This window comes from Phalacrocorax aristotelis, chromosome 14 (genome assembly GCF_949628215.1).
Source record: "Phalacrocorax aristotelis chromosome 14, bGulAri2.1, whole genome shotgun sequence".
NCBI classification, from domain to species: Eukaryota; Metazoa; Chordata; class Aves; order Suliformes; family Phalacrocoracidae; genus Phalacrocorax; species Phalacrocorax aristotelis.
The window spans coordinates 11,610,303-11,633,546 of NC_134289.1; the positions used below are offsets into that span (position 1 = coordinate 11,610,303).

General features: G+C 39.3%; 1 protein-coding gene across 3 annotated transcripts in view; it reads right to left on the reverse strand.

Moving 5' to 3' along the window:
• Positions 1 to 23,244, reverse strand: part of NRG3 (neuregulin 3) — a 417,546-nt gene that overhangs the window by 9,181 nt on the left and 385,121 nt on the right. For all 3 annotated transcript variants that reach the window (XM_075109394.1, XM_075109393.1, XM_075109391.1), the window contains 3 exons: positions 22,456 to 22,558; positions 17,179 to 17,305; positions 8,158 to 8,285 (listed from right to left, as the gene is read on the reverse strand). In XM_075109394.1, coding sequence (XP_074965495.1) covers positions 8,158 to 8,285; positions 17,179 to 17,305; positions 22,456 to 22,558 — 358 coding nt within the window. The remainder of the gene's footprint in view (positions 1 to 8,157; positions 8,286 to 17,178; positions 17,306 to 22,455; positions 22,559 to 23,244) is intronic.

A 23,244-nucleotide genomic window follows, 5' to 3' on the forward strand; every position in this document is an offset into this window, starting at 1 on the left:
TGGTTAAATGCACAGTTTCAACTTCTGATACAATCCAGCTATGGAAAAGACTTTTCATAAGTTTGCTTCTCTTTTCCCATTATAATGTGACTTATAAGCATCCTGCATTTTATGGCTACTGGGAACTTTCTTTATTGTTAGGGCCACATCTACTCCCAAAGTAATCCATGCTTGGACCAAGTATGTTGGCGAGATTCTCTTGGAGCGGACGCTTCCATTAAAACCGACCTTTTCTCCCCAAAGTCAAAACATAAGAAATTCAACAGCCTCTGTCCTACTGCTCAGGCTAGCAGAGTTCCATCACGGTCTCCGCTCTGTTCTCTTCCACACTTTCACTTTCCTGGTGCTTTTTAATTGAAAAGATCAATAACTCATAGCAATAGCACTCCCTCAGGGATTTCTGAAGCGTCCTTAAATAGATCTTTTCCTTAGCTAATAGGGAGGCTGTGAAAAAACTTTTTTAAAAACCTGAAGTACTGGCCTTTCAATTCTGAAGGCTGAGTTCAAGTTGTGAGTTACGGTTCATATTCTGTAAAATAACACTACCAATCACAAAACAATTGACAATTTCTGCTCAGGAGAGCCTGAGATTATTACAGCAGGGGATCTTAAAAGATGCAGCTGAATGAATAATTTGTGATGGATAATGAATTTCAGGGTTTTTTACTGATTGCAGTATATTCATCAATGCACTAGAAAAGTCAACAAACTCATTACCTTAACAGACTTTAGACTGATTGCAAATATTTGAAACTAGACAGGCGTTGTTTAATTGTGGTTGGTTTGATGCCCTTGCCCACCTTCCTTGTTGGATGGGAGCACATGCTCTCCCATCTAATAACGTGCACATGCAAATTCTCAAAAGCCCTGCGTTTGTAATAGATGTAATTGCAACACGCAGCTGTACCTGCGGTGGCTGGTACAAACCGCAGCAAAGACGCGTGTGAGTGCCCTATCTGCGCTTCAGCTTGCCCTGAAACGCTCGGTGCTACATCTAGCGCTAGGCGCTGCGGGCTGCCGAAGGTGTGCGGGCTGGTTACACTGAAGGGATCCGGCACACGCCAACATCTTCTGGCGACCGCAGCAGCTCCAGCACGACGGAGCTTAAGCAACCGATTTGTTGCTAATGGGAGGTTCTTGTGCTTTCAACGTTTCTGACAGTAAAAATGGAGGGGAAAATGGACAAAAATAATTTGTGGGCATGGACAAGACAAATTCACTCAGAAGGACCAGGAAATATTTACAAACAGTGCAGCTGCAAGCTGCAGGGTAACACGCATTTCTTGAAGGACCAAAAATAAGATAATTTTTGTTAAAAGCGCTATGAAAAAGTAACTCCAGCATAATAAAGTTTTTCCTTTTTCACAAAACTGCTATGAACGTTAGTATACTTTTCCTCAAAAATGTTAATACAGTCCCTCTCAGGCTTCTGCTCTATTACTCACGTGCAGCGTTCCTTTCCCTGAGGCAAACAATGCCTTTCAGATTTCCTCAGGGAATTTATCCTCCTTTAGCCACCATTACGGTTTCCTCCTCCCTGTACTCCAGTCTAACTGGGTGAAAGAAACCAGCCCATGTAACTGAGCTGTTCAATACACAGACCAATGAGGAAAGCTGTAGCAGATATGTCTTTACCACCTATTAATGAGTTACTACAGAATAACAAAAATCAGAATATGCTTGAACCGGTTCACAGGTATTGCATAAACTAGGGAGAGATACAGACACTGATGAATTTATGGTTTGAAAGAAGTAGTCCAACCATCTCTAAAGTTAATTAAGAACTTGGGATTCATTGTAGCAAATTGTTTTGCGTGAAAATTTTCTTTAGGTTGAACAACCGAGTGAAAACAAAGTCTGTCTCGGGAGGGGCAGTAATTCTCTTCTCAAGGTGCACACACAACTCCCAGGTGCAGTTAACCACGCTCATGAAGAGGAGAAGACTTGCAGTGAACTTACAGTAACTCTGGGAATTCTCCTGTGCTACTTTTTAGTTAATTACTAAACAAAATTGATTATACATCACATTATGAACACATTCAGAAGTAACTTTGTCAACAGGAACATGCAAAAATATTAACAAGAGGATGACAATGAAAGCGTTAAAACTTTACATGGGACCCCAATCCTTCCCTTCTTGTTTAATAAGCACAATGGAGCTACAGAAATAGTGCTTATAACCATGGTTCTGTGTATACCTGTTTTACTTAATTCTTTTCCCTTTTTTACATAATTGTAATTCATGAAAAGAAAGATGCGAAGTTGAAAGTTGAGGGAGGAAGGAAAATCTAAAATCGATTGTAAATACTCTGGCTCCGTACCTGCAAAACCTATACAGAGAGGCATATCGTATTACATCCTGTATTACCTACTGACCACGAGATGCAGACATTAGTGTTGAAGGCATGGTTTTTGTCCTTGCAAGAAAGAAACAGTAAATACACACCTCGATGACAGAGCTAGCTGCCAGATAGACAGTGTCTTCTGATGTTCCCTAGGAGCCACATTCTTAGGCTAGGTTAGACAAGCTACTGGTAACCTTTGTACAGATCGACTACTCAGACTTTCAACCACTTTTTGGTTTTAATAAAAAGGACCTGTTATACCTGAGAACATAAGCATCTCAGTAAATACCATGCAACAATAATAACGTTGTACCACAAAGCCCTTTTGTCAGGCTGTTTACAAGGACAAGATGACACACAATGAGCGCGTCTCTGTTGGAGCCTGTGTTACAGATGGCTCCCCAAAGGGAGGAAGTTAACATAATGTTTGGGACTTCAACAAAGCTGTATGTGATTAAAATAATCCTAAAATTGTAAGGAGATTATTATGCCAAAAAGCCGTGGCATAAGAGAACTGAACATAAGTTTTACCCTTTTTTCTCTATAGCATCCTGTATCCCAAGCATTTAAGCATCGCTTTTCCTGTGTCTTTGCAAAGTAATCATGTACTGCCTCAGTACATGATCACTATTTAGGAAAACATCTCATCCACAATGGCACGATGACCTGTGTTTCCTAGCTCGTGTTTATGAACCATTACAGCTGGTCAGGTTCTCAGCCCAGGTGATGGAGCAGGACTGTGGCCTGATGTTTGCAAAACTCTCTTCCCCCTTTGCATAAGCAGGAGAAGCTTTCCGGCAGCCAGCCCATACCTACAAACCTGCTCTTGATTTCTGTAATGGGAGCATTTTTGCTTCCATTATGTATTCACGTATTCAGGAATAGCATGTGCCAGGGCTGATCGGATACTTTACAACTCTGCATAAATCCTTCAACACTACCTATACCATCTGGTCACCGTCCCGGTTCCACCAGACAGATACATACAATAGGGAAAGGGAACAGAGCATTCAAAGGTACCTCAGTGGCACTGAGTTTAATCATCTGTCATAACTTCACCATATACGCCCTGTAGTGCATGGACCAACCTCCATTCTAAAACTACCATGATAACCAGGCTACTACTGCAGATAATTGTTCTATATTGAAAACTTCGAGGCTTCTTTTCAGTTTAGAATTATTTTTGATGAGTATACATCTGTCATATGTGCCACCATACTTCATTTGAACTAGGTCTTTTACTTCTCGTTATGCTTTCTCTGATGTATTTATAGGCAGCAGTCATATACTCTTTTCAGTCTTCTGAATTGAAGGCTAGAATGAGACAGACTAACATTTCCTGTGGAACACAGATTATTCATTCCTCATGTTAGCTCACGAATGCAATTTGAGTTCGTAGTAATCGGGAGGCCATTTTAACCAGGTGAGATAACAGTGGTGTATTCTCCTTCTATATTCAAATGAAGTGACAACAGTGTCTCATGAAGCGGTTTTAATGTTTCTGACTTTCTGATGGAAATGCCTTGATTAATACTCCCTCTCGCCCCATTTATCTTTTGCACCACTTTGTGACTTGGCTATTCTTTGACCAAGTAGCATATACTGAACCTTTTCTCCCTCATTTGTTTCTTGAATTTCGTTATTAGTTCCCAAATGCCTGACCTTAGCACTTAGTACTGCTGAGCTTCAATCCAACTCTGTTATGCCACTCTTCAAAGTTATTCGATTAATATTTGATATTTAGATCTTTATCTGCACCGATCTTTTAACCATTTTTTTCAGTATATTCCAACTTTTTGCACCAAAGTCATGCACAAAGCATTAAACAAAATTTGTCCCCAGTGCTGGCTATTTCTTTGAGAGCCCCATTAGTGCTCCACTGGTGAATGTCTTCAGCCCAGCACTTACCTTCCCAACGTAAGTCCTTACTATGCCCCTTTTCACCAACTCTGTGTATCTGCATTTTAGTTTTTCTGCCTCTCTACTTTCTCCCATTAAAGGCATTAGACACATGTGACAACAAATCACAAACTGACTGAGGCTGTGCAAAGATCTAGCTCACCTACACCAAATACAGAGAAAGTCATCAGTGTAGTGTTGCAGGAACTGCTGCCGGTAAACCTCATGATAATTTTTAGCCTTTTTTATGTCTACCCAAAGAATCTGCTTCCCCACATTTGTCCTAAAGCCTTGATTAGTCTAATTCAATGTAATAGGTCTTCAGTTCCTTTGACAAATTTTTCCTCATCTTAAAGGTTTGACATTAGCCATTCCATCATCACATCGCACAGCTCCCATTTTGATAGATTTTGCTACCAGACTTGACAATTCATGAGCCAATTCTCCTTCCAGACTTCTTTGATCAAGATTAACCAGACCATCTTGACTTGAAGGCTTTGATTTCTGCATTTCACTTCCACTTTGACAGTAGTAATGTCTATTTTCATATATTTAATTCTATTTCCAATTCTACCTTTATCCTCAATCATCCTAACTGAAAAATGAAATATATTCATTCAGGATTGCCCTGCTTTACGTATTGTCTCTGTCCTACCATCAGCTTTGCTTCTTCCTCCGTAGTTCTCCTCTTTATACAGCAAGAACAATTGATTGGTTTCAGTATTACCAGTAATTCTTAACTCTCAGTGATTCCTGGAAATGTTCACTTCAAGCATGACTTCTTGCCCTCTGTAATACATTTCGTTTCTTCCCCTACACCCCGTTCTTTTTAGGCATTCTTTTTAGTAAATGTCTCCAGAAAACAATGTTCTTTCCTTGGGAAAATATTGGATTCCTTATACTTTCTCACTTTCAGGCTTCCTCTGCCCTTACATTCTTAGTTGCTTTGATTTATCAGTGCTTGTTCTTTGAAATTCAACAGCCTTATTTACAGAATAACTTTAATTTACTCTTTAATTTAAACTGAATCAATTATATTGGAACATAAAGAGCAAAATGCTTACTAAATAAAAAAAATTGTTTTTACTCTGGTTCTCATGGTGTTAAAAGTTAATTAAAATGCAAACACGAATTATTTTAAATTTCAGAGTAAGTTTATCCTATTTCGGCATTTTTGTATGACAATGCAACTGTTCTAGGCTGAAAGCCTCTGCATTTGGCTTTCGTCATGGTGTTCTCTCGAATGAATCCCTCTAAAATCAATGATGACTGAATCAATGAATGAAAGTCAGGATGACTAATTACCAAGAAAACTGCCATTGAAAGGGGTCACAACTCAACCCCCTAATTAATGAAATTCTAATTTGTTTCTATCTGTTAGAAATTCAGACAGTCAAGGTTTTCTTCTTACTAAAATCAACAGAGAATCCAAGATGAATTTTTGAGCGCATTGTATACTTTTTAAGAAGTTTACTGGTCAAACACATTAGTTACTTCCCAGTTCTGATGGCACCAAGTTGTTTTACATATGCAAGCAGATGATGTAAAGTTCTTCTACTGTAATAACAGCACCTAATAGAGGTGAAATATTTTAGGGGTAAGATTCAGTGGAGATTCAAATTTTCAAGCCAATCTCTGCAGTAATTCTTTGCATGCAGCTGAGGTTGGCATAGACAGAAAATCGCTATTACCTAGTAATCTGAGTGAAATAACTAGGTGACGTCTGTCAGTCAATTTTCAACAACCCCAAGTGATTCCCCAACTTGATAATCTTACTGCCAGGCCAAAATTGTATTGGTTTTAGGAACTGGAAACAGGCAGTTCCTGATTCGAAGAAATAACTACCCATTATTAGCGCCCTTGAAAACACCAGCAGAGAAAACAGGTCTGGATGTGGAAGAAAATACTTCCATAGTGAGGAGAAACAAAACAATAATATCATTTAACAGCAGCATAAAAATGAGAACCTGCAGAGCTGCTGTAATTTTTCCAGGCTCATGCCAGGTTTGGAACGGAATGAAGGGATGTTTAGGACAAAATGTATCCCAGGAAAAAAAGGTTTCCTCATTTGGCCACATTTGACCATTTGGCCACATTGAACATTATTTAGAAACTAAAGAAACCGAGTAAATTAGGAAGCTGTCACATGGTGCATAAATTAAGGACAGCCTTAGAAGTATTAAATATTCAAGTCTGTTGCATGTTTTATAAAGCAAAGGCCTTGTAAAATAAATCTTAAGTTGTAAAACTACAAAAAGAATTCCACATCTTAAAACTTAATTTTGAAGCAAAGACTCTTAAGACAGTCTGGTGCTTGGCATCTGCAAATAAGATGACTGTTGGGTTGTTTGGTTTTTTTGGTTTGTTGTTTGTTGTTTTTTTTTTTGGGGGGGGGGGGGGGAGTGGTGGGTGGTGGTTTGGTTTTTTGTTGTTGTTGGTTTTTCTTCTTTTTTCCTGGGAAAGAGATTTTGTGTGCAAAAGTGTTAAAATGAGCAATCTGGGATTCTGCGTTAGTTCACTGTAAATTCAGTGTGGCTTATTCTGCAATTTCCCTGTGGAAAACAGAGAGTCCAGAGAGCCATTCAGCTTTTCCTTTAAGTGACGTTCATGAACAGAAGAAATATTTTCATTCCTTAAATTTATTTCCACATTTTTAAGCTTAGGTAACGTCATGGCACAGCACCTAAACCATTTCAAACTTGGATATTGCAATCATATTATTAAAGGTAAGGGAATGCCACTGTGTTTTTTCTGAACTTCACCTTCTGACTAAATGGAGATAAAATTCCCCCCAGAACCTCAGTGGAAAGCATTCTAGGCAACAGTTCTGTAGTACACCTATGTTCAGTAAAATTCTTAAGCAGATTTTGAATATCTCTGTGTAATAAGGAAAAAGCCCTAATAAACGGACCTGACACGACAGTTGGCGTTATTTTTTCATGCCAAATTAAAGGCTGAGGTAAGGTAAAAGTAGTTGGGGCCCAAATATCCCTTCCTGGCTCATAGGTTGCACCTTTGTAGGTTAAGCAAATCATTCATTCGAAAGAGAAGGAACACGTAGCTGACTGGGGACTGCAATGAAAGGGCACCAAATGCTGCAGAAGCTAGGTCATAACCTCACGCAATCCCAGACTTCTTTTTTAGTAATTTTTAAAAATTATCCTTTTAATAAACAAGTCTTCCCCTCCAGATTGCCTAGCTAAAAAAAATCTGAACTCTTTTTTCTCAGCGTGCTCTGGACCAGACATTACCAGTGCCATTCTACCAACACTATTTGCTTACACCAGACACGAGTTTGGTTTCTACTCCCATAGTGAAGCATCTGCACTCTTTTTCATCCAGAAAGACTATAAGCAGAATTCTAATCCAAATGCCATCCAGCGATGGGTGACTTCCCTCTTTTTTTTCCTCTTGGAAACAACCATCCAAACTTTTTAAAGACGAGTTTTCAAAGGCCACCATGTGTTCATAAATAAGTTGTTATTCGTTTCAAGTATTATTTGTTTAAAGAAACAGTGAGAAAGGCTGGAAGTTTGCAACCATGTCTTTCTGCAGCAAATGAGTCATTAACTCCATGAACATCAATAAGGAAAGTCTTGTTTTGAATAGCTTCTCAGACTACAGGATTTTTTCATTCACTGGTCTGTGTCTACAGCTTGGATGGTGTCTTTAAGCGCTGCCTCTAGGACTTCTACAAAGCACAGATAAAGTCGGTGAGCATTGTTATTGCCTTTTATGTCTGCAGCTAAGATGCTTGGACATCTGCTCAATGAGTCGGCTGAGGCTCCGTTGGTAGCACATCATTCAGCATCTCCCCTGGGCACAGCGCACAGTAACCCTGCACACGTATCACTAGTTCAACGACGTCCCTTGGCAGCCCGCCGAGCCTCCCACCACACAGATGTTTGCTTACCTGTGTTGCTTGATGGGCTGGGTTCCTCTGTCAGGAGACAAGGCCTCTGGGAAAGACTGAGGGCCTGAAAAACTAGACTCCATAACTTTGTCCAGGATAGGCCGAGGATGCCTGTCTGTTTTTGAATACTGTGGCACAGAGAATAAAATGAATTAATACACAAAAGGCAAAGTACGCTGTTGAAGCTATTCAATCAGAATTCATATCGGAGTGGGGTAAGAAGTGCTCTGATGCTTTTTTAAATTGAAATTAGGCATCGCAAGTAATACATTCATTCACTAATGTTTACGCAGCGGAAAGCACCGGTACTCATGATCCCTGTTACCTTCCCCACATCAAAGTGCTGATGTCTGCATTAGGAGCAAAATTACTGACTGCTCTGCCCACAATGATCGGGAACAGCGATCCCTTTGAATAAAAGCCTGGTTTCACGGCTGTCATGCAGAGACTGAGATCATGAAACACATCTCAGAGGACAGTCAGCACCTTCTTGGGTCCTTTGGGGATTTTGGTCAAACGCTGCTTTTATCAGCATGTGTAACTACAAAAACGGAACTGAAACAGCATCTGTATCATCAGATAAGTACGGAAGATATTTGAATCGTATCTACAGAGCCAGATATCCCTTCTGAACAAGTCTGAAACTTTTGACCTGGGAGTATCTGTGCTAGTAAGAACAGTGTAAACATAATTCTTCTTGTGACTGTTGTAGGCGTAGGGCAGCCCCTGGGCGCACGGTGAGACACAAAGGTCTGTAAAGCAGGCACCGGACACGAACAAGAACAGATTTTCTTCTGGAAATTCAGCAAAAATTGTGTCTCTAATCCTGAACGGAGCCAGAAATTCAAAGTATAAAAAAAGGTGCATTTTGGCTTGGAAGAAGACTCAATGTTGTTAGTGGTTGCTGGGCGATATCTCCAAGTTATGAGAGGTTAACCCACACTTCCACTCAGGTATGAAAAATACGGCACTCTGCAGATTTTTACATTGCATTACAATGACCTGCACTAAAACTAATTGGTCTATTTTTCTTTAATCCATTTCTTCCTGTATTGAGTTTGTATTTTTAGTACTCGATACCTAGATATCCATGTTATCTTTACAATAAACTGGTATTGCAGGAACTGTTACATGATTAAATGTTTTAGAAGGAAAATATAAATTAAAATAATAACAATAACATAAAAAAAAATCACAGTGCCAAAAAAATGCCATACAATAGCATAAATATTCGTGGAGAAGATAGTAAGATTTCTTCTAAAGTACAGTTCCTTTCATAAGTATTTTGTTCTCTGAGGCCAAAAACTCCTTAAAAATACAGATTTTTTTTCCGATTCTCACTTATTCTTACCTACATTCCCCCAGACTTCAGCAAAATCAAAAGGGAACGTCATACAAGATTGAAGTCTCTTAAAAATGGGTTATATGCAATTTTAGTCCGTCTACTCAGGCTTCTTATGACTGATTTCTATAAATAAAATAACAGATCTTCAAATTCTTCTCCAATGCTTTTCTCCCTCTTTCTGTTGTGTGAAATACCCACACAAACAGGGCCAAAATCACTGCTTACGTGCTTCGGCAAAGCTACGAGAGTGACAATATGCAAATGTTGCTGCATACATGGAGTAAACACAACTGAAACAATAAGAAGAAACATATTCCACTTTTATTTCTTTCAGTCACCGTGATCTTAGTTGTCACTTGTAAATGTTGTAGATAAAATATTCAGACAGAAGTATGATTTTTAAGGTACTCATGCCTGTGAAGGTTTTAAACTTTAATAGTTACCCTGCCAGCTGCAGAAATGAAACTATCTTTGATTTCTGACCTGAATAAATCAATTTGAACTATGTAAAGTATGGGTTGTTAGTGCCAGGAAGTTATTTCTGTCCTTTTTTGTGCTTGTCATGATACTAAATTGAAGGCCTGAATGGCTTATAAGACCCTGAGCATGAAGCGAATCATGAAAGGTAATTAGAGATAATCATAGGATCATTAAATGTCCTTTGGCCACATCCATGGTTAAGGTGGACGTGGGCTGGAGCGATGGTATACAAAGCCTTTCCTCGCCACAGCTGAGGAAAACCAGAACCCCTAGAAGCTGCTCTGATGCTGACTAGCAAACTATACTGAAGGCTCAGCACTCAGCACCACCCAGGCACAGCTTGCAAAGGATATTTTTCCCCCAACTGAACATTTCTTTTATGCCATTTTCAGACACACCGCGTACCAATTAGCATAGCAGCCATAACATTAATTGCAATGAAAATGTGAATCACAATTTAAATTGAGGGTGTGAATATACAGAGAATTTGAACAATGTAATTGAACTTATTTGGATGTATCACATTATTCATACATTTCAATAGGTTCAAACGCAGTTGGGTTTATTCTCCTTTAGCTTAAGCATTAGTGCCACATCTCTTCTCTGAGATCATCTCTGGAGAAAAATATCTTCAGATTTCTGTGAGGAGTTTACAGCAGTATCAGTTGGTGCCCCAGAAGTACAGTGTAAGTTCAATCCTCATCTGTATCCCAGCAGAATCCATCCCGCTGCTTCCACAGCCCAATTCTCACCTGTGCTGAGCTCTGCAGAGCCCTTCTGACTTGTGAGCTGCTGAATACTCAGCCGTGATAGAGAATAAGCTGTGAAACGCTTTTGAAGGACTGTTGCAGAAGGTTGAAAGCATCACTGAAAGCTTAGCTGCATTATTTGGTTTTTTAAGGGTTTATTGTCTCCTTGCTTAATTATTTGTGCTTGTTTGAGCAATGACTGAGAAATGTTGATGCATATGGCTAAATAAATTAAAGAATAATGATAGCATATAAAAAGAAACCATTTTGCAAATCTTCAATTTTTCATGGTTTCATGGAGAAAATCATCTGTTATATACCATTACTCAACTCTTTGCCAATAAAATTCCACTCACCGCTAGTTCATGCTAAGTGAGTCTGCGATGGCAGCCTCAGCCAGGAGACAGGAAATCAGCCTCTGCCACTGACCTACTGTACAATCGTCAGCACGTAATTCCCCTGCTCCATGCCTTGTATTCTTTATTCTAAAATGCAGGATCCATGGATAACAAATGCCACTCAGGCGCCACAGACAGCTTGACACTGTTGCCCTAGTGTTACGCAAAACAAAACACAACACCCATCCCTCTCCCCACTTTTCTTAGCTCTTCCTCCTCTATGATTTTCCCAATATGGTAATAAAAAGGTCCAGAAACGCATGTGGCATTGGAAGAGAGGCAATGTGGGGATCCCATTTCAAAAAGTACTGAGAAGGCGGAGGGATCAGCTTTAAATTACATTCAGAGAGGGTGTCTCAAGGAGTTGAAGAGCCAGTGATGTTCCTGGATGGGCTGACCTTGCACAGAAGTCCGTCAGGCGGTGTATTTAACGTCCCTACAGCTGCTCCCATACGGTCTGTATGTTTTGTTGCCAACCCTTGCTCTAGACAGAGGCCAGTAAATTCAAGTTTGTCTATTCTGGCAGTTCTTCCTAAGCAGTCATGCGATATAGAAATGGGAAATTCGCTTTTAATCTTGGCTGATAAATCACATTGTAACTCAGGCAAAACTACACACTAATCTTTTAAAGGATTTAAGTGTATCTGTTGCTCATCATATATTAATTACATTTCTATCACAGGGTCTAAAAAGAATTTGTTTCCTACTACTATCAACCAAAGGCAACAAGACACAGAAAAAGCACTGTTCCCCCTCGTTATAAGAATATCAGAAACCTAGAGCAAGTGATTGCAAGCTATTAGAAACAAGTGTAGTGAGAAGTGAAACCACACACTACAGCATGAAAAGCATATTAACCACCTCATGGGGAAAGTGATGGGGAATTAATAGATCCACTTAGGACCATGGGAGAGGGTATTAAAATCCACAAGGGTGAAAAAGGCCGCTTTAAATAACCATGACAACGCTCAGAATCACTGAAGGAATGGCAAGGCTGCAGCTGCTTTTCTTTTCTTTTTTTGGTTTTTTTTTTTTTTTTTTTTGCATGACGTATTTGTCAAGTTATGAGAATGTAAAGAAACCCTATAGCCAAGGTGGAAAAAGGAGCTCGTAATCAGGAGCACGATTAAGACTCATGAAGATGGCTGAACTACAGAAAAACAGGAGGGCCACAGCGCGTCCTCCCGCCCTTGCACGGCGTATGAGGGGGCACAGAGCACCTGCCCTTCTAAGAGGGGCAGCTGAGAGTGGCAATTTACTTCCTTTTGCCCACGAGGACATCGGGCCGTTTGCTGCAGTCCTGTGGAACACAGTTGTTAAATATCTCTTGATGAAATAGGTATGAAATATCTCTACTGCAACCTCTTCGGGAAGGGGTAGGTAATACTAGGAAATCCTAAGATTCATGCATTAAGTGAAATAATTCTGATTCTCCTGTGTACCTCAAAGATCCTGCATTAAAACTGCCACATCCATCTCTTCCTGACTGAAGAATTGCAGCAAGGTTACCAGTGCATTAGTATCCAAATCCAAGACGCTAGAAAACCTCGCAAGAAATTAAGTGTGTTGCTGCCAGAGTATTTGGGAAAAGCCGTGGGCTTGAAGGAGATTCAGGAGAAATACTAGGAGCTGTGTTCAAACAGTTATTTATGAATCCTGCTTACAGTATACAGAATTTTTCATCTGATTTGTATCCCTAACAAAATAATGGAATCGATACTGAGAGAACTACACTCGGCACAGGTGAACACAATTACCAGCTCTGAGCAGCAGGAGTTCAGAGAGACTCCAGCTGTCCTGACAAAATCTAACTGGTTTGGGTTTTTTTTTTCCCACTTTACAGAATCACAAGGGAGCAGAGGAAGGAAGTGGGGGAGATGTAATGCATTTGAGTGTGGGAAAGAAAAGCATATGATACTTCAAAATATTGTCAATGCAAACAAAAAGCTTTATTCCCTGCAACGTAGCATCTGTGTTTTGACTTAGATGCCTAACTCTCCCTGTGTTCTTCCTCAACCTCGGGGCTCGCCAAGGGAGGAGCTGGGATGTAGCGGTTCCTCCTCGCTTGTGTGCACCCTGCTGATCAGAGAGGGCAAAGCCCCAAGTGGAGTTCTAAACAGCCTACATTTTTCAGTTTGTAACCACAGTGATGAAATTAGCCAACCAGGGATGTTGCTATATTATAGGAACATGGAGTGTACGAATCAGTGTATCTGTTGATCTGTATTTTAGTCCCTAGGTAATCATTTATGTGAGTAGAACAACAGACAGCGTGCTTCTGTCAGAAAAGGATGACAAAACGCGGTTTCGTGTAGCGGACTGAGAAAACTGGCCAAGACTGCCAAGATTAAGAGCTAAGAAGGTAAAAGGTAATTCTGGCAGGGGGAGATCGCGACCACCGACTCGCGGACCACCGACCCAGATAACACCACCTACTCAAAAGAGAACAACAGAAAAGGACAACTGAGTCTGCGCAGTGATTTACATATGAAGCGAGGAACTTTGTACCAATCACCAAAGAGAATAATATTGAATATGTATGGATAAAAATGAATATGTATATTTTTGATCTATAAATCCCATGAGAAGAGTGTGTAAGGTATGCACACTTGGAGGAGTGATCCCCCGTGCACCCAGCGCTGCAATAAAGGATGCCTGCTCTTTAATACTAAATTGGTGTTAAAGAGTTGTTTCTGATTTTACCGCGTTTTTTGGTAACAAGTTGGCCAGCTCCATTTTTTTCCTGAATAACCTGTTGGTTAACTTGAACGCCCACATCTGCAAGTGCGACCCTACCGTGTGGACGTTTTAGTGAACTTGGGTGAACATCCAACACTTCGAATCCATTTCTTAAAAACTGCCCTTTGAAATCAGCATTGCTGCAAGGTAACCCATAGTCTAGGATGCAGCAGGAGAACTCTGATACAAAAGGAGAATGTTTTAAAAGCAAACATTCAGAGCTTTTAACCTTGTATATGGTTCTCATAACCACACTATAAAGAAGCTTTAATAGGCATAGAGGTGGGATATCATGGGGACTGGGGTCTGAAGTCCTTTTCTTTTCCTTCTGCAGTAATGCAAAAATCTGCAACTATAATGAGTTAGGCTAGAAAAAAATGCAAAATTAATTTTAATATTTGTTTAAAAAATGAAATGTGTGGTTTTCCTGTTAACAGCAATTTTCATACGTGCCCATGGCTTCTTTCATTTATAAAAAGAGTCAAGACTGGCTTTGAAAATAAGTAACAAAAAAATATTTTTTTTCCTAAAGTCCAGTCAAAGGTAAAAAGGGGGAAAGGAATGATGAGGAGAAAAAGTACTTCACTGAGATTGGTCAAGCTCTTTATAGCCCCAAACCACTTGAAATGGTACCTGCTAAACCCCGGGTCTTGGGAAGTAAGTGAGACCTCTTTCTAGAGCAACACAGCATTTGGAAAGATCCATGCCTTCTTTCCTAAATGTACCAACCTCCGAGTCAAAATGTGACGGGCCTTTCAGAATAGAGAGTTTTGGAATAGTCATCAAGAATAAGGAACCTTATGCAACTCTTCTCAGGTCTACACTAATGTATTCTTCTCTATAGGAGAAGAAAAAGCAGGTCAAAAAACCTGAAACATCGATTCCATTCAAAATAGGCGGGAGAAAAATATGGGAGAATCTTTTAGGGAAAGAGAGAAAGGTGACATACAAGCAAACCAGCTTCCCCATGTAAGAGGAGCACTTGGAGTGGGAAAAGAAACAGCTTCCAGGATTACCTGAACCAAAATGCCGGGCTGAAGGACTGTCTCCAGAGAAGAACCACCTCATTTATTTAAGGTACTTTATTGGAAATGAAGAGAACTAGGATTTCTACCCAAACCCATGTGGTGGGAGCTGCAGATGGGAGGAGCAGAGAGGTCACATCGGGGCAGTGACTGGCATCAGCAGAGCCGCAGGAGCGAGCAGCGGGGGCTCTCCCTCCCCGCACCACTGCCCATCCCTCTCCCGCCCAGCAGATACGCCTGGGGCAGATACTCTGGTCTCTGTTGGGAGCCACTTGGCCATTCCTACAAAATACCACTTCCAAGCTCTTTTCTGCTGCCTCCCCGTACCCCTGCCCCTTCCTCCCCTCCCCCAAATCCAGCAAGTTTTGTAAACATTTCACGAACTGCCTACATGCATTCCTGCACTAAACTCTTGCTAACAACAGCAACCGTTGTTACCCTGCACTGTTACGCTACATCCTGCACAAGGTCATTCTGCTTTTCTTCCTTGGTATCTTTCCTCCCAAAGGGAAAATGCATTAATGGCAAGGAGAAAACAGCTGCCTGCAAGCAGGTACAAGAAAAAAGAAAATGGTGTGTTAATTACCAGCTCTGATAATGCCAGTCTGAACAGCATTAAGAGCTGAAAAGCATTAGGAGCTGAAAAGCAAATTTGGATTAAAATACTAAACAATAATAATGGTTTTCAATCTCTAATATCTGGAATCTACAAACTGCTACTTCAGCCATTACGGCTATTGTTATGGCAAAAGAAAAGACTTAAATAAAGCTTGGTGATGTGTTCCTCAGCTGCTCAGAAGACATTGAATAGTTCATTGTGATGATGGATTGACAAAATATTGCACTGGATTACAGTAAGAAAAGGCAAAGGACATATTCTTAGTGTTAACTAAGACCTACTTTACATGTTAGAAGAAAAGGATCACAAGCTCTTTATAACTTTACCTTTTGTTGCCATGATTACAACCCAACAACACTCCCAACAGCTTTTTTTTTTTTTTAGGGGCTAATGCAATATGTGACTGAATGAACGGAAAGTGAAACAAAGAACTGCACAAGGTTCCCTAAACTGTGATAATGCCAGTTTAGTGGAGCTGCCTTCCTCCTTGAAATAGCATATATTTCCTGAACCACAAAGCATACCGCCGTGGTGGTCCTATAAAACAAAACTTTCAGTGAACACAAGCAACGCTCTGACAACTCCTCAGCCATAGCACGGAGGCTCTGCTTCCTCTGGATCGGTTAAAAGGGCTTATACTTATTTCTGCATTAATGGGATGTAAAGCAGGAGTGGAGTCATCTGTGGCTAAGCAGGCTTGAGTGCTCACTTTTGCTAAACTCCCACTATTTTGATGGAATCTGGCAAATAAGATAGTCAGCCTTTAAGCAAAACTAAGGTACCTTTTCTTTAAAAAAAGAGTTAGGCATTTAGAAAGGCTTCAATATATCTTTTATGATTTCCTATTATATTGCTACCAGGATCCTTCTCAGATGTTTCAAAGACTTTGTTCAAAATAAGACAGCACTAAATGTGTATGACCAGGGGGAAGAAAATGACACGCACTGGAAAATACCTTCCAACCCCGCTAAATACATTGGTTGTCTTCAAGTTCCTGAATTCAAATATGCTTTATGTATTTCCTAATTGTGGGATTGCATTAACTTACATATAACTATATACAGAAAATGACTAAAGACATTTAAAATTTAGTTTGAACAAACTAATCTCTCTCTTTCTGGTACCAAAAACCCCTTCAACTCAAAGCCCAGGAAAATGAGACTATCCTCCCTTGGGCACCAGTTTATGTGTGTAAAGTTAGTCCTAGAATTTGAATTTACTCTGAATTAACTGTGGAAAATCTCTACATTTCTTTCATGCAGGTTCATTAACTACTGGAAGACTTGAAATCACTTAAGATCAAGGACCCCCATTTCACCTATAAACAATACATATCAGCTAAGGTATCGCTGGAAACTATAATAGCAAAAAGCAAAAAAGTAAAGAATAGTAAAAGAAACTCTAATTTCCACTGCTGGATGCAGAGCTGGGGGCTCAGCAAGGTCTATTACATGAACAAAATGTACCAGGATCCATTGAAATAACTTTAGCAAAAAATCCCTGCTTGGCGTTTTCCATTAACAGGCCTGATAGAAAACATTTTATGAAAGAGGTGCGAATCCTTGTTCCCGTTGCTCAGATGCTAACAGCAACGTGGCGATGTGCTGCCATCAGCAGCAGGATCTCAGCCAGGCTAATAAGTGTTGTAGCTGGCAGGATTACTTACGTTTTGCAGCTGGACTCGGCTTTGTGCCATACACTCTGACTTTGCCATCATGCTGGAAGCATTTAGGCTGTAGGTCTTCCTATTCTGTGTTTCTTTCAGCTGTTCATGAATTTGCTTTGTTTGTTTCCTGCAGAGAGAAATAAAATTCATCTAAGGAAGAGCTAGTTTGATCTTCTGCTATAGCCATGATATTTTTATAGCCACGGTTCCTTTTGTTCAAAACTTCACCATATTGGATTAACCAGCTGAGCTAATTCACTATCGTCTAATATTTCAATGCAGTGGTCATTTTCTGGTGAGGCTTAAGGAGGGGAAATAAAAGCTCTTCTGTTTAAATTATATTCTATTCTCAGATTACTATAATAGCACGCTAGTTGTTTTAGTGCATATTGTAAAATCATCTATTACATATTCAACAGTAGCTTGCAAGCAGGCCTGAATATTAAAAAAGCATTTTGCTCTGATGTGGAACAAAGATTTTGGCAAATACAGCAGGCATTAGCCCCTGTTGGCTATAAAAAGTGTTGAGGAATCAAAGATTTCTGCTAGTGGCTGATTAGACTTGACCTAAAACATGGTATCTTGCATAGACCAGCTTTTGCTTACATGCTTAAACCTAGAAAAAAACCTTTTAGTATGGTATCTGAGGCTGTGTTTTTGACATATTATACTATGATCCGCTATGCCAGAGCTAGGAATACCACTCGATGAATCACTTGCAATATTTGGGAGATAACTATGCTGTTAACAAAGGCTTTCTGTTTCTGCCGCGCTATACTGGCCGACTGAGTTTTAAAGTTCTGTACATCATTGAGGATATGAGGCAGCAAACTTTATTTTAAATATTTCTTTTATCTCCTGCAAACAGATGTCTCAGCTGGGCAAAAACTGTTAGCAAAATATATTTAAGGTCTTTTATCAGTCTCCATTCTTTTGATAAACTACATTGTCTGAGAATATCAGTTTTAAAAGATCATGAGAAATAACTCCCCAACGCTATTTTAATTCTGTCTTTCTTTCTTTCTTTCCCTTCTTCCTGTCTTTCCCTTCTTCCTTTTTCTCCCCAGAAGATGCATCTCCAGCAGTGAACCTACAAAGGCCCTGGCAACTGCTCAGCAAGGTCAAGGACTCATCCTTGTGTGCAGCAGCACTTTGTTATGCCACCAGCCGCTTTTGGCCAGCAATTGGAGTGGAGCCAAGTTTCAGAAGGAAGTGATTTCAGGGAAGTGTCGATAAGAAATAAAGGAAATATAGTCTTTCTATAGCGAAATTTGAAATTTTAGCAAAGAAGCTTCACGAACATTTTGAAAAATTTTCTGGTGATTTTGCTGCTGAAAGCCTTGTGACACCAAGTCTGACAGCATCTTACTTGACTCAGGCTGATGAATTTGACACCAAATGAAATATAAAAGTCATTTTACCGTCTTTCAAGTGCAGTCTATGTCTAGTGCAGGGAAGTGTAAGAAACCAGAGGAAAATTACTGACTGAAGTGATCATGGGGGGAAATTGTGAGAAAGGACAGGTTCCCTCAAAATGAAAGAAAGCAGGGAGAAGTGTCACAGTTCAGATATTCAATTTTAACAATATCATTTTTAATACATTAAAATGGGATTTCCTCTGCCTTTGAGTCTCTTAGTTCTGATTCAGCATTGCACAATTTAAGCATTTGCTTAAATTGAACAAGCTGTAAGCACCTGCTTAAAGTAGGTATTTGTTATAGCATGTTTCCTGAATACAGGTCATAAACTATAATAAATCTTGGACTCGCTAAGTATCTCTTACGCTTTCTATTTACATCCTATTTTGAAACAGCATGGCAAACGAAAGAGAGTGAATTTACATTGTAAGCGAGTTATGGATATTAGTGGCATGTTTTAAGTATAGCTAGGAGCTCATAATTAGTAAGGTGTATCAATATGGGAGGGTGAGGAAATAATTTCTCAAGCACAAAACCATCTTGAACTCTTAAAATTCTCCCTTAGCCAAAACAACTTGTAAAGTTAATATCAGAATAATCTGACTAGATATATATAATCTGAAGGATTATAGTGTCAAATTAAATTAGTTAGTTGATCCTGAAACATCTCTTCCAAAAACATTTTTTGATATCTCTACTCATTTTTGAAACCAATGACATTGAATAATTTAACTTGTAAAACATCAAAATTAACTCTTCAGCTTCTCATAAAATTCCAGGGGAAATTAATAAAAGCAACTCTAGAGTTTGCATGAATAATTATTTTATGACCAGCTAAATTACATAAACTGAGGAAATAAGCATACATAGCTGTGTGTCCTACTGGAAAGCCAGCCACGTGCGTGTTGGTCTCTCCATAAATGGTTATGGAACATCCAGTCTGTTTTGATGACTGTTTTTGAGTGGAGATCTCATACAAAGTCTACAACACGACAGCAAAACACCATCACAGCATCAGACTTTGGGAATCTCTCCTATGCATACAATGTTCTTAGAATTTATTCAGGAAAATAACAAAACAAATTAAAAATTTTTGGAACTCTAGTTTATTTAGAAAACCTGAGTTCAGAGTTGTTTCTACATCTATAAACACATGTAAGTAAACTGGAATATTCAGCTCCACTGCTGCAATCTTTAACATTACAACTGAGATTCCTGAAGGTAATTAACTGGGAGAGACAATCTAATAATTAATTTCCTTTTATGATCATGCAACCTACCATTAATATTAGGTTTATGCATATTCATTTTGCCAAACTATAGCTTGCATAATTATAGAACTAGAAATATTAATAATTCAAAGTTACTCACCAATTAATATATTTATTTTATAATTTTTGTTTTTAAATCAAATGGGCCTTACGTGTTCTACTTTAGAGATATTTGGCAATAAAGCATTGCTACCTCAGCAAGAAATAAAGTCACTAGCCATCTATAAAATCTAAGCCGTAAAGAGCAGCCCATTACTGTACTCTCCCTCTGTTGCTAACACTTACCGCACTTCCTTGATTACTGTAAGAGGAATAATTGGAAGGGCATAGAGTTTAATTGTAGTTCTAAACTTCCTTAGATTGAATTTACTTTAAAGAAGGACTTTTAATTTAACGGTGCATAGGGAAGTACATATTTCTAGCAGCAGGTATCATACCATTGTCCCACTAAGAAAGTCAGGGTCAGTGTCTTCATGGAAACTTTTTTCTTAAAGGGTGCACCATGCAGAGTTGCTGCAGCTGTTAGCAATATTTTGCATTTTTGATACATCAGATTAAGCCCAAGGATTATCTCCTGTGTAGGAGGAACGCTTTGATAACTCTTAAGCATGATCAAGATACACCTGCCTGATGAAGCTGCTCCTAAAAATCTGTTGACTAAAAGCTAACATATCATAAGGGTTGAGGCACTTTAAATCTGTTGGGTTTTACACCCTTAAGACACTGGCCAGTGTCACAGTTACAATACTGTTTTATGTGGCCTCTATGCAACCCAGTCTAGACACTCTTATTTACTTCTTGGACAGTTTTCCAGATGGAGCCACAGCCAGGGCGTTAGGGATTGATTAGTATCCTACCATTACTGTGTTTCATATATTTGACAAGACCTCTTGACTGAACTGGAGGTGCTCATTTTCTCATCAGTCTTCAAAATTCTGGCATAAGCACACTGCAACTCTTCCCAGTAACTCGTAACTATCGTATTTATAATGCGGATAAAAAACCAAACCCAACACCTCCACCTCCTGCAGAGACATGAAGCACTATTGCCTTGCGAAGCGTTATTTCTACTCATTATTTTTAGACATAGCGCTCTGCACCACCTCATCCAAGTCATAGTATTTGGAAGGCTGTTCCAACCCAGCTCCCCACCACTCCCTACAACAGTGCAAAACCAAGAGGGGCACAGCTAAACAAGAGGGATATTTTATTCACACTATGCTCAGTTGTTGAGCGCACGTTCTTCCAACTGACAGTCCCATTCTGCCTTTTCTGAATCTCTCTTCATCAGCAAAAACTCCAAGCCTTCCCAGGAAGAACAGGAACACCTTATTCTCTCTTTCTTTCTTCTGCAGATCTAAAATGCATGACATTTCTAATGCAGTGGCAAAATGGCTGTCTGTGCTCACAACTTATACTACAACACAGGACTCTGCAGAGAGGCACTCTCCTGCCGCAGCATCCTCCCAGCTCGCATCGCGGTCATACTCTAGGTCCAAAGAACAATTAAACAAAATCCCTCCACACATTAGAACAGGTAGGAGTGTTTAGCTGAAACATGAGTGAATTCAAATTGTCACTCAAATCACATTTGGGGGACGAAAAAGATAAAAAAAGATCTGGTGACTTTCCAACTTTTTTTTTTTTCCTGATAGAAATGTCAAAACATTTTATATCTTTTTAAATAAAGAGTAGTCCTTATCAGGTTTCCTAGCCAATTAAATAAATTCTAAAAAGGGGGGTTCAGATAAGCATCCAAACTTTTAAAAAGTGCAAACCTACACATTCTTGATAACCAGCCACCGTGACTAACCTCATGCAGGTACTATTTATATTGGTATGTGTTCTCTCAGTAGCTCCAGCTGGAACAGGAATGAGGGTTGACAACCATACAGAACATATTTATAGATATGGTGGCACTGACAAGCATGTCATGTAATTGCTGTGAGGTTTTTGCAAGTCAAATTACACACATAACAATAAATATTGTAAAATAATGTTTAGTTGGGAAGATAAAGAATAGAGTGGAAAGTATTTAACTTGAAAAGAAATTAGTACAGATACTTGCACCGTACCTGGACAGTTCAATGTGCTTATGCATCACAGGTACTCAGGTATGCAACTACATCAGCGGTTTACAACTATTAGCTACCCATTACGGATATCTGCAGAGAACTTGTCTCTCTATTTCTACCTTTACCTTTGTTCTCAGTGTACAGAAACAAAAGGGACACTCAGAGATATGAAATGAAATTCAAAAAGAAGATGGTATGTTTGACCTTTTATTTTCAAAAGAGGAAAGTGATTATTGCTTTGATAGTAAACAACACAAAATTATTATTGTCAAAAAAAAGAAGTCGAAAGGACACAATCTCTTCTCCCCTGATATCAGAAAATAGAAACAAGAACACATATTACTCCTGTTTACTTTTTCTTTCTTGTTTCACCTAGATAGTGTAGCCACGGGGAACTGTTCTAGCCTGTCCAGAGATAATGACAACTTCAAAAGGAAGGGAGAAATTGAAGAATTGTAAAGCCGTAAAAAGGACAGAAGCTAAATAACAAACACACTAGACGAAGGCTCTTACTTTGTTTTGAAGTAGAACGCTGCACAAAGCATGCCCACTACGACTATGCCAAAGACGATACAGGAAATAGACAGCACCTGGCGCTGGTACACTTCTTCACTCTCTGTGAACAGCAAAATTGAGAATTATGAAAGCATCAGAAAACAATACTTGCGAAAAGTGGGTTTCAGCACATCATGGTTTCACTAATGATGGACAGATACAAGAGATACAAGGTCTGGATTGGCTAATTCTTCAACAGGATGGATGCTTCTCTGAACCTCTCATCTAGATAAGGTTCATAGAGTCATGGCCCCTAGGAAAGCTCTAGAAAATGGTTCCAATACACACTGAGAGATACATAGTAATAAAAATCAGGATAGTTTTATATTTCCTCTGCCCAACATGCTATTTTTTTAGCTTTTTTAGAAAGCTTCTACTGTCAATAGGATAAAGAGTCCTACAATTGTGGAATTTTTCTGGCTTGAAGGAAGACCCATCAGAGCTCTCACAAGGTCTTCAAGATTCAGAGCTCTTTTTTAGCAACCCAAAAAATGTAAGGGTTTTTTTTTTTTTGATTGAATGGTGATTACAATGCCTTACTCCGATAGCATTCCCCGTACTTGAAGCTTATGCAAAAGGTACCACAGTAAAAAATTAATTCAACTTGGATGGAAACCAACAACTCCTATGCTACAATGCACCAGATATTGCTTTCATGGGAGTCTATTTTTTAAAAGAAACTTCCTTAATAAATCTTATAATCTTCTAATTAATTTTAAAACAGGAACAGAATGAAAGTTAAAGCGA